The 12,021-nt window shown below is 40.5% G+C and overlaps 1 protein-coding gene across 12 annotated transcripts in view; it reads left to right on the top strand.

The window, feature by feature from the left end:
* LOC134225113 (EH domain-binding protein 1) overlaps window positions 1-12,021 on the top strand; it is a 78,164-nt gene that overhangs the window by 52,778 nt on the left and 13,365 nt on the right. For 11 of the 12 annotated variants that reach the window (XM_062704908.1, XM_062704910.1, XM_062704911.1 and 8 more), the window contains 4 exons: window positions 9,779-10,365; window positions 10,427-11,132; window positions 11,201-11,403; window positions 11,542-11,625. In XM_062704908.1, the coding sequence (XP_062560892.1) occupies window positions 9,779-10,365; window positions 10,427-11,132; window positions 11,201-11,403; window positions 11,542-11,625 (1,580 nt within the window). The remainder of the gene's footprint in view (window positions 1-9,778; window positions 10,366-10,426; window positions 11,133-11,200; window positions 11,404-11,541; window positions 11,626-12,021) is intronic. The other variant, XM_062704907.1, reaches the window with a different exon arrangement.

Here is a 12,021-nt window from a genome sequence, read left to right as displayed (position 1 = left end):
CGTGTGTCTTCTTCTTATTTTTCCTTGGATTCGTCTATGAAGATGAAGAGAATGAAACAAAAACTCGATTATTTTGACGTAGGACTTACGTCTCTCTTTACTATACTGGGTGTCATTCCAAAATATTCAAATCGACCGCGTTACGCTGTGTTGAAAGATTTTAATCGTTAATAGCGTTCGTCTCAATGGACGAATTTCTGCGGTAAGCCCCTCAATCGACAGATTTCAAGTATGCCTTCCATGTCCATGCTTGATAAGACCCGAAAAACTTGTTTCAATAGGCATGAAACTGTTTTCAATGAAAAACATTGAGATCAAGGGAACCTATAAATATGGGTACCGCATCATTCTTGCATTATTCCATTACCACGTTCTGATTGGTGCAGACACCAGCGAATGAGCAGCCGATGGGTCTGCCGAGAAGCCATAAAATAGCGCAACGCGATTTTTCCTTTCATTCTGACCGGGACAAGCGAAGCAACCGCATCATCGATTGAACAGCTCTCACTCTTTTAACAGGGAATGAAGTCTGCATCGACCGCTTTTTCGGCTCGACACCATCGAAGCCACCATCATCAGCCAAAACCTAGACAGTACAGCAGCAGTCCACCCTACAGACCCGACAAAGCAGCAATGCTGAGCAGATACCGTCAGCAGCAGCAGAGTCGAGCCGAGACCGGCCGGCATCGGTGATGAGCCGAGACAGGCTGAAGAAAAGCCACATGATGCAACATGTATGTCCAAAAAACAAACGGTTCTTCAGAGAGCCAATAATAGAGATCAATATCAAAGCTTTCAATACCCTTCGGGATAGAAATTGTACTTAGGTGCCAAATCCAATATTCTAGTGATAAAATTTTATGCGTGATTTTCATAAATAGCGTCTTTTTTATACCACCACTAGAAATTCACGGTTATTTGAAAAGATCGTTTTCTTACTTTTTGGACTTAGCCGAAGCAAACATCCTTTTTCAAGGCTCTAAGAGTTTAAAATAATGTTCTCTTCAGTCGCTATCGCATGGATTAGGAGGCCCTACATCCCCTGCTGGGCCAACTTGTGGCTTATTTCAGGCAGTTCTTCAGCGGGAAGGTTGCCACTGTCGAGGCTAATATTCCGTGACCGGACAGATACTTCCTGAATTGTTTTTGATGATTCTTGTTCGAGGTAGATTTGATTTCTGTGTCGGTTTGATGAGAAGATTTTGCCAAGGAATGGTATGCAACGCCGATTATTTATCGAAAATAGTTGATGTGAGAAATTTGAACATATTATGTATCTTAAAGGCATAGTCAAGTCAAGTCCTACGTCCACTTAGCGGTTATGTCACAGACATTACCCACTGTTCGTTTTATATGAATGTTTGATATTGGTATTCCATTATAAAAGCGTTCCAATGTTGGATTGGGATGAAAACTTTGTTCATTGAATAGGAATATTGAATTTGCTTTTCGTGTTCATACATTGGATTTGAGTATCAGATTGGAAAATCGTATTGAAATATTTGATTTCCAATTTGAATTATGATGATTTTGAATATAGGAATTGAGTACGGATATTGAATACTGGATTGTAAAATTAGACTTGGCTGTAATGATGTAAATAGTTGTTTATGAAAATCCTAAGTCAATGTTTTTTTTTTCTCTTTTTTAGTGAAAGAAGATTCACATTCCCCTGTGAGGGTGAGATATATTAGGAATTGGGCAATGCACTTCTAGAGTGCATTAATGACAGATATGCAAATATCGTATAACGGTTTTGGTTGCCAACACTGACTAGTGAATAGCAGGCAATGATTTTGCCTCTTTCCTCGTCAGACAACGAACGGAGTCGCACGCACGATAAGGCAGCAGCACAAACCGTGACACGGATAGCTCGTTCGGCAGAACTGGGCCGCACAAGTAGCATCACTTTCATCCGTTACCACAGATGTTGATTTGGGACTAATCATTATCTCTTAGATGGAAGTAATGCACTCTTCAATAGTCGAGATCTGTCCTGGCCACGTCCTTGCGAATACTGAGGAAGGGGAAGGGAAGGATGGTTAGTTGGACACCCGCTTAAGGTGACACGGGAAACACGAACAATCATCAAATTGTCATCATTTTCATCATTGAATGCTTAATTTTTGACGTAGGACTACGTCTGTCTTTTCTATGTTGGGGTACACTTTACGATTGCGAAAATAGGGGACCGTCACGAAAATATGATAGACTTTAAACTTTAATATCTCAGCCGTTTCTCGATGGATTTTCAATTTTTTTGGACCATTCGATCAAGGATAAGTCAACGCTTCTTTGTATTTATTTGAAAATACTAATTTTTAACTATTTATTATAGATAATTGATGAAAAATTAGAAATAGGTAAACCAACCAATCACGTATATGCATCACTAGCACAGACATCAAAAATCAATCGCTTGCGGGTTTGGATCTAATCCTCAGTTTGAACAAGCAAAGCGAACGTATCAAAGCGATCGCAGCGGAGCGGACACAGCATCACGGAGGTGCTGGTAACATTTTCAACGGAAATCCATCGCATTAGTGGTGGTCCTCGGTGTGTTGCTGGAGATCATTAAACCTCAACGAACCAGCATTTTATATGAAGAAAGGGTTGACTACAAAAATAGCACTGTTGCGATCCCGTGCCGCCAGTGGCGATGCTTTTATTACATTACATTTATAACAAATTGTGGTATCAGTTAGTTGTTGGAAAGGCGCATTGGGGAAAGAAAATCGGTTCTTCTCAGGACTAGCATTTTCTGAATAGAAAGGTTTAATTGCGAAAAAAGACTGTTTCGGAGGCATCGGCGTTTGGCGTGGAAGCTTGGTTTCTGTTAGTGATTCCATCCATTCAAACTCACGGGCTTAACTTATTGAATATAAGAAAGCTGCTTTCCGGCGTGCGACCCATTTTGATCGGGATTTCACAAAGAGCGGTTAAACCATTTATAAGGCACTGGCAACTATATTGCCACCAACAAATTATATGTTTTGACCCTTCCTTCGGAAGTGTCTATAATTTCACTTTGTATGCGTTACGCAGGTGTGTTACGTATTAATCTATCAAGAAATCTCGTTAATTATTAAATAAAATGTATGGTATTTGAAACAAATTCACTTTGACATTGAAAATATAATTATAACAAATGATATGATATGGAATTATGCCTATTTTTCTGATTTGTTTCAAAGAAACAAATGATTTTTATTGAGGAACATATAGAAGCATGTACAAAAAAATCTTCTCAGAAAAGCAAAAACGTAAAAATTGAAAGGGATTTCAAAAATTTCTTCAGTAGAAGCTAGATGGCAAATGTGAGCATGTTTTGAGACACTAATAGATCACTTGTATGCATGTATGTGTGCGTATGTGTGCAAATTCTGAAATTTACTACCATAAAAAACTCGCTCATTTTTAAGGTATTGAACAAGTTTAGTTTTACCAAATTAGGCATCCACAAGGTGAAATGTATGTTATTATTGAACGCTATTGAGTTTCGCTCAGATCAATGACTGATTTAGTTAGTTCTGGATTAATTAATATCGTGGTCTCTGGAAATTACGAGTACAATATATGCAACCAGCGTTACGATAGTTGCTAACCATGTCACAATAGTTATTCAATCCGACGAGCGCCTTATAGATAGGCAGCATGAAGTACAGTACGTTATCATTCGTTAAGTTGTCACTCAACCCAAGACATCCGCCTTTGGGTAAGCAATTATTTTGTCACTTTCACAGTAAATCGCCGTGGGAAGCTGAGTAGTTTTATCTCGTTTTAAATACTGGAGTCTGGAATAAAATTCCTTATAACTAAGGAAGGGTCAAAATCTCACTGTAGGTGGATTAATCTGGGTTTTTTTGTTAATTAACAAGAGCTCTACTTATTATTTCCCATGTAGTGGCTATATTTACTACCTAATAATTCCCCAGATGTATTTGAGCCATAAAAATTGAAATGTCAATTTGAGAACGGTTTTTTACGAACAGATTGTAAGTTTCGAGTGGAAGATGGATTTTCAGTTATAATTCGTTGAAAAATGACGATAAATATATACTTTTTTCCATTGGTAATAATTATTTAGTATCTCATGTGTTAGATTATGGCGTGATTAGCTTTAAAAATGCTTTGCCTCTCTTGTATATTTGGTTTTTTGTTTTTTGACGAAATTGCTTGGGAATAAAAGTGCAAAACAATTTTTTTTTCACTTATGATACGTTTTCCCACTAGGATTCTTCGCTAAAAAATGTAACGTGCCTTGTTTTGATTTGTTTTACGTATATTTTTGTTGCATTTTCTCCCGCTTGCAAGGCGGTGGCAAATAACATTCTCCGAGCGGTCCGTTGTCTGCGGAAACCCGATCAAAATGGCTCGCGCGTGCCGAAAAGCAGCTTTCTTATATCTAATGAAGTAATTTTTATTAGCCCCGCCCCTTCATTAATCGTTATGAGTGCACATTATAATTACACCCATATCAGATCACAAAGGGGCGGGGCTAACGGGCTTAATTTATTGAATACAAGAAAGCTGCTGTCCGGCGCGCGCGAGCCATTTTGATCGGGATTCCACAAAGAGCGATTCGACATTCGATGCAGCGGAGCGGACACAGCAGCACGAAGGCGTGGGTAGCAGTGGCAATGCTGAAAATTTATTCCAAATGTTGGAGGCTTAGCGAAAAATCATCTAGTGGCGGTTGGAAAATTTCAACGCAAGGTGCTGACAAGCGTTTGGATGCAGTTAGTTATTGGAAATGCGCATTGAGAAAAGAAAATTGGTTCTTCTCAGGACCAACATTTTATGGAAAGAAAGAGTTAATTGCGAAAATGGACTGTTTCGGGGGCATCGGGCTTGGCGTGGTAGCTTGGTTGCTGTTAGTGATTACATCCATTCAACAAATTTATTGCATCATCCATTCCATCGACCGTTTGTGATTCTGTTACCGAAGAGTAGCTTTCTGCCGTCGCCAAGTTCTGCACTTTGAAGAAAATTTATCTCGGATTAACTTTCTTTTGTATAAAATGGTGGCTCGGAAAAAACTGACTTCAATTCTAATGACTAACAGAAACAAAACCAAATAATTTTGCCAGAAAATTTCAATTTCTGCCGATGACAGCCAATTCGATGAAGACGCCAATACCTCTTCTTGGATAAATAGTTTAAGTCCTGAAAAGAACTATGTGTAATTATTTCTTGAAGTTCTCCTCACTTTGCCACGTACGTTGCCATCGCGGGCGAAAACCAAACGTTGCAAATAAATATATTTGCGTTTGCTTTCGTGCTTCTGATTCTGCTTATTTCTCCTTTATTTCGGACATTTTTGAGGATGGTGTCTTCTAGGATTGGGACCCTCCTTAGCCGTGAGATAAGACGCGCGGCTACAAAGCAAAACCATGCTGATGGTGGCTGGGTTCGATTCCCGGTGCCGGTCTAGCCGGTCGGATTGGAAATTATCTCGACTTCCCTGGGCATAAAAGTATCATCGTGTTAGCCTCATGATATACGAATGCAAAAATGATAACCTGGCTTAGAAACCTCGCAGTTAACAATTGTGGAAGTGCTTAATGAACACTAAACTGTGAGGCGGCTCTGTCCTAATATAGGGATAGTGGCAATAAGAAGAAGAAGAAGTATTCTAGGATTGTGATATTCTCCACTGAAAGCCAGTCGAATGGCTTCAGCGGCGATGCGGCCAATGGTCATGTAAATTCCGTTAGAGACTCAAAGTCCATCCAACTGAGAGCAACTATTCGCCTTCTTGATTCAGTTGACCTCCGAGCAGTTTGCTCAATGTTGATAAAGAGACACAAATTATTATGGCAAATACCATCAATTTCGTATAGCTACGGAGTCCTACGTCACCTTTGCGTACAACCCGATCGGGCTGCACCTTTGAGTTTTTTCTAAAACAAATATGATTTTGAAAAAGTAATACCGGTGCGTGCTTACTCGCAATCTACATTCTGATACGTTTACAGTTACATCAAACAACTGCAAATTGAAATATGTCGCTCCAAAATTACAAGGTGACAATGCTAGAAAGAGACAAATGGTAAAAATAAATAAAACGGTGTGTAGTGCCTCCCCCAGTCACCTTAAGAAAGATGCAGAGAACTTTACGACCTCTCATAAGTGCCACGGGAGGTTTTAGGATTGTGTGGGAGGTTATAACAGTAGGAATCGTTTTGGTAGAACGTTGAACACAGAAAGAACTAAGATAGAAATACAAATTAGGAAAGACGCGAGCCTGGATTTGAACCCACGACCTCCTGATTATAAGGCAGAAGCGGTAGCCACTAGACCACCCAGCTCGTCTACTACCATTCTTCCATGAGTTCATGGTGAAAATTTCAAAACATGGAGTAGCAGGTTTAACAGACAGATAGTAACGCCGGTATCCGTCCGTTTTTCCGCTTCATAATATTGTATGACGCAACAAATTTCAAAAGTTCACCAAACTTTTTCAATACTTGATTATCACTAAAAAGAGCTAATGTATTGAACATAGAGGGATAAAGCACACGCTAAATAGACACCACGCGGGAGGATTCGTGATTTGATCTTAGTGCCAACTACGAACAAGATTGCCGGCGTTGGCATTTATTTTTCATTTTTGTAAAATTTGTTAAAATACAATAGCTTTTACCCGGCTCTTACGCTGATTACAATTTGGATTAAAAATGATAGCTACATCGTACTAACCTTTAATCTGTTAATTTTTTTTATTTTTTTTTTTCCAATTTCGTTTATTTGGTAGGCTCAGGCGTGTATAACACTTTACGGAGCCACGTTTCTTTGAGATATGTACATTCGACATAATCTTATTATTAAATTAGTAAGAGAGGGAAATAAGCCAACGTACTCGTGGTGACTCGAGGTTAGGTTTACAATGTTTAAGGATGGACGGGGATTAGGATTCGGGAATCAGGGAATCATCATAATCAAGGAATTTCAGCAGCTCATCCGGTCATTTGGCGTCGGGGACGATGTGGTGTGTCGTCGTGCTCGAAGAATGGTTCGAATGGGAGCATCTTCCGGACGGCCAGAGCTACGGCGCTCTACGGGACAGACAGACAGAGACAAAACAAAAATCTGTTAATTTTGCAAAGTGGTAAAAATGTGTTTTGCCTTTATGCGTAAATGAGCCAACATTTATTAGGAGGCTACGAATTAAATGTTTATCTTGAGCCTGATTTTCTGATTCAGAAAACTTACCCAAATTTGAGCTGAGTCAGATGAAAGTGAAAATCTCCAGTGATAATTGAGGGGGTCAAATGCAAAGCGGTGTAAGTGACAAAAACTTAGTTTTGAGAAAAATGGGTGCAAAGTTTTTCAATATTTTTTCGGTCCATACAACTTCTTCCTCCTTCGGTGGAAGTGGTTACCCTCCAATACATTTTTTGAACTAAATCTTGCACATGTTGTGCAATTGCACGAATCGAGTTGCAGACATAGTAGGGTGAACGGCTCAAACCTTGGCCCATTATGTTACGGTTGATTGTTGATTTCGAACATACATACATACAAAGATAAAAATAGGTTGCTGTTTATATTACAAGCCATTTTGCTTCCGTTGAATAAAGGCAGCATGCAAACAAATGGAGAAAATCAAAACATCTGGTTTTTGATAGGTTGTATGTAAGATACTACCACACTGACTGTGAGAGTGCGTTCTAGATTTCCCCAATAGCACGCTTACCAGGGACATGTTAACGAAAATACTATTATATGATTAATTTATTTTCCATATATTAGCATTAGCATTAGCATTGAGCAATTCTCACAAATTCGTAGATGGTACAAGCCAAGACTATTGTATGAGAGTAGCATCACTTTTATCCGTTACCACAGATATTGATTTGGGACTAATCACTATCTCTTAGATCAGGGCCGGATTTAGCCGGAAGGGGGCCCCGGGGCCGACAGCTTGTGGGGGCCCCAAAATGTACAAAAAAGATTGGTTTTGGTACATAAGATTTGTGGGGGCCCGGGGCCAACCCCCCCCCCCCTCCACGCTAAATCCGGCCCTGTCTTAGATGGAAGCAATGCACCCTCCAATAGTCGAGATCTGTCCTGGCCACGTCCTCAGCATTTGCAAGGAGAAGGATGGTTAGTTGGACACCTACTTAAGAAAGATGCAGAGAACTCTACGAACTCTCATAGGTGCCACGGAAGGTTTTGGGATTGTGTGGAAGGTTAAAACAGTAGGACAGTTTTGGTAGAACGTGAAACACAGAAAGAACTAAGATAGAAATACAAGTAGGAAAGGGACGAGCCTGGAATTGTACTCACGACCTCCTGCTAATAAGACAGAAGCGGTAGCCACTAGACCACCGAGCTCGTCAATTTATTTTCCATATATTTACGATATTTGCAAGTGAAGAAGTTTAGAAAAATGAAAACTGTGTTAAAAACTACAAAAGGCTACTGGGTATGGGTGGGTATGATTCATAACGCACTACTTAAGAAGCGCATCTTGCCCAACTCTTTGAAACCAGTTCCCAGCTCGTTGGTAATGCCACAGCTTTGGTAACAGGCCGGTTTTCCGCACTTTCTGTCCTGACCAACCCATTTCCTGCAACGCAATTTATCGTCGACTATCCTGTCGCAACCTGCGAATCCCTGCAACTTGCAGGTCCATGTTCCAAGTCCAATTAAACCGTTTGTTTGAGAAACTGCATATGTAACATTTTTGGCCAAAATAAGATTTTTATATATTCTGAATCCTCGTCCAAAATTACGTATTTTGACAAAAAATACGAAAAAAACATGTTGTTCAGGAATGTATGAATGTTTTTTCGTTTGTTTGAGAAACTATATATATGCACGCTCTTTAAAGAGCAATTATGAAGTTCTGCGTACATTTTTTATACTAAAAATGCACCAAGGTATTGAGTTTTCCTAAAAATTAATGATCTGTATCGAAGAAATCGAAAGATTCGGTGCCAATTTGCTCAAAAACAGTTATTTGTTGTTTTCTCGAAATTATGTACCTAGAATGGATATAGAGAAAAGCTCCGTTTTCCATCTCTCTCACTGAACATATATTCATCTCATCGCGAAACGAAGAAATACGGCACCAATTTTGTTGCTTCTTTTTGCTAACATGCGTGCTCACTGCTGAAAAAATCACAAAAATAAGAAACAAATCGAATTCCTTTTCATTGCTTTGTTTTTCGTGGGATGAATATCGGAGCTATGAGATGAACTCCAGGAGCATTAACCCTATGCAGTTTCTCAAACAAATGATTCAATTGTGATCTGGCATTCGTCGCTTACTCGTCTACACATCTCTGAATTATTGATTTTTACTAATGTAGGTTTATTGTTCCGGTTCTTCATCTCATAGGTCCCATATTTGTCTTATAAAAATAAATCTTATAAAATGGGCTCTTTTCTTATATGAGTGGTTTTATTGCCAGCAATGAGCGCATAAATTAGTACGTACGAGGTTGGCGCTCTGTTTTATATTTGTTTCGAGATACAACGAAACGTAAAGTGAATTATGGCTTAGTTCTGTTTTATGTACTACAGGTTTTATTATTTTGATAATTAGGCACGTTTTTACTAATTACTACATTTTATTCCAAACGCCTACCTTTACTTCAACCTATTATTTGTGCTTCTATCTTAGATTAGTTTTCGATATCAGCAATGCATAGGACTGTTTTCTTGGATCTTGTTGCTGCTATTGTGCTTTTCGAAGTTATTTTTAATATTCATCCTTTTTAATCAACTGTTCATGCAATAACAACATTTATTTCTCCATCTCTTCCAGGCGCCCGCACAGCTTGCACGTGGTATGGACTCGCCGCTCTCGGCGAGTGGTATCCAGTCCAATGGCGTGGGAACCGGACCTCGTGAATCCCGTGTGTAGCACAATGGCTTGGCCTATGCCGGACAACCACACCATCGCCGTCACACTGTTCAAAGACATCCGGACGCACGAACTGGAGGACAAAGACTGGACCTTTGTGCTGGAGGATGTATCCCAGATGGGCAAGAAGCGGCTTCTGGCATCCGCCACCATTAACATGCGCAAATATGCTAGTATAGAATCCACACAGCAAACGTTCATGCTGGAGTTGAGGCCTGTTTCGAAAAAGATCGTGTCGGCACAGTTGGAATTGACGCTCAGCTGCGTGTTTTTGAGGGAAGGAAAAGCTACCGATGAGGACATGCAGAGTATCATCTCGCTGATGTCGGTCAACAATGTGACGGATATTGCACCGTTGGACGATTTGGAGGATATTCCCGATTTGGAGAACTCGATTGAGATTTCGGAGCACGTGTTGGATTTCACGCAGCAGTTGGAGCAGCTGACAACCAGTTTGAATACTTCAGACCTGGCGACGCCCATGAGTGGTAAGTTTGTTCAACTTAGAGCGCATTTTTTTAAATTTTAATAAACTTTTTTATTTTACAGTTCCTTCCCTATCGGAAGATCTAACGCCAGTGATGAGTGGTTCGAAAGATATGTTCAAAGAGGTTCTCAACGATCGCGGCTATATTTCCCTTACCAGCGAAGGAGGTATAAGTATCAAAGAGCCAGACGAACGAGATTATAATAAACAGAAACCCCCTGAACTAAGTATAACAGATCCACCGCGAACAGATTGGAACTTCCGGAAAGATCCCCCGTCAAACGAGATGACGCTCGAAGAGTCTCAAAAGCTGGAAGACGAACAGCTTGACCCTCTGGAGGCACTCGAAGAGGAGGAGAGTCCCCCACAACCAAAACAACCGGCATCGGTTGCACCTCTCCCACCTATAGCGCCCAGCATAGATAGCGAACTTACCAAAAAATCTCCCGAAGAATTGCAAAGTAGCCGAGCGGAACTGAAACCTCTGAAGCTTATCAAGAGCTACGATCACAAACCGGAAAAGGAGAAGGTCATCGTTACGGATGTTCCGGAGCCTACACCAGCCGTGGTCAACATTCCAGTGCCGGAACCAGTGATCGAGCTGAAGAAACCGATCCTGCGGGACAGCACTCCGGGACAGGATCTGCTCGAATGGTGCAAGGAAATAACCAGGAACTACAACGGAGTAAAGGTTACCAATCTCACCACCAGTTGGCGCAATGGAATGGCCTTCTGTGCAATCATCCACCACTTTTATCCTAGTTTAGTGTGAGTGGTTTGTCGAAGTAAACAGCTTCGATTTGCAATCTAATAATCCTTTAATTTTACATTTCAAGTGATATGAGTAAACTTTCACCCGGGAATGTGATAGAAAACTGTCGGACGGCCTTCGATGCGGCAGAAAAGCTGGGCATACCGCGAGTTATAGAACCTCGGGATATGAATATGTTGGCCGTGCCGGACAAGCTCGCCGTGATGACCTACCTGTATCAGTTGAGGGCGCATTTCACCGGCCACCAGTTGGAGGTACACACGATAGGTGAGTAAACTGCTGACTGGGTTCTTCTACGGTTATCTTCTGTTCAATGATGCATTGGTGATGGGTTCATAGAAGTAAGGGATATGGTGGAGGTATAATCTTCATTTTATTTTCTGTTTGTTATTTTGTATCTGCTAGATTCGGGCATTCCGTGTCAGGCTTGCTACCTAGCGGCAGAACAAGCCATGTGCATTTATTCGCAAACGAAAAAGTCACGACGGGGTAGGTTTTTGGCGCTGCAAGAGAGAAGTTTCGCCTTGCCTATACTAACTGAACTGCACAAACGCTCGTTATAGAAACGAATGGAAATTTCTGTGTTGATGGATGTAGAATATAAATCAAAGCATCTTCTGAAAACGGCTCGATTGGCCGATACTTTAACATCGGCTTTGCATGAATTTCATCCGCTTATTTATGAGATGCACTCGAGTCCACCGATCAAACGCTGCAAACTCATTCATTACCTTCCATTGGCTGTACATTAATAGGTTTCACATTTATTATCCACTCAATGTGGCAAGTTCATGGGATCTGGAAATTGGTTTTTAGGGGCTGGGTAATGCTTTCATGACAAAAACTCGGAAAATTGAAAAAAAATTGTATATGGTTCCATTTAAT

Source organism: Armigeres subalbatus, chromosome 3, assembly GCF_024139115.2.
Source record: "Armigeres subalbatus isolate Guangzhou_Male chromosome 3, GZ_Asu_2, whole genome shotgun sequence".
In the NCBI taxonomy this organism is placed as follows: Eukaryota; Metazoa; Arthropoda; class Insecta; order Diptera; family Culicidae; genus Armigeres; species Armigeres subalbatus.
This window is presented reverse-complemented; position numbering and strand designations above follow the sequence as displayed.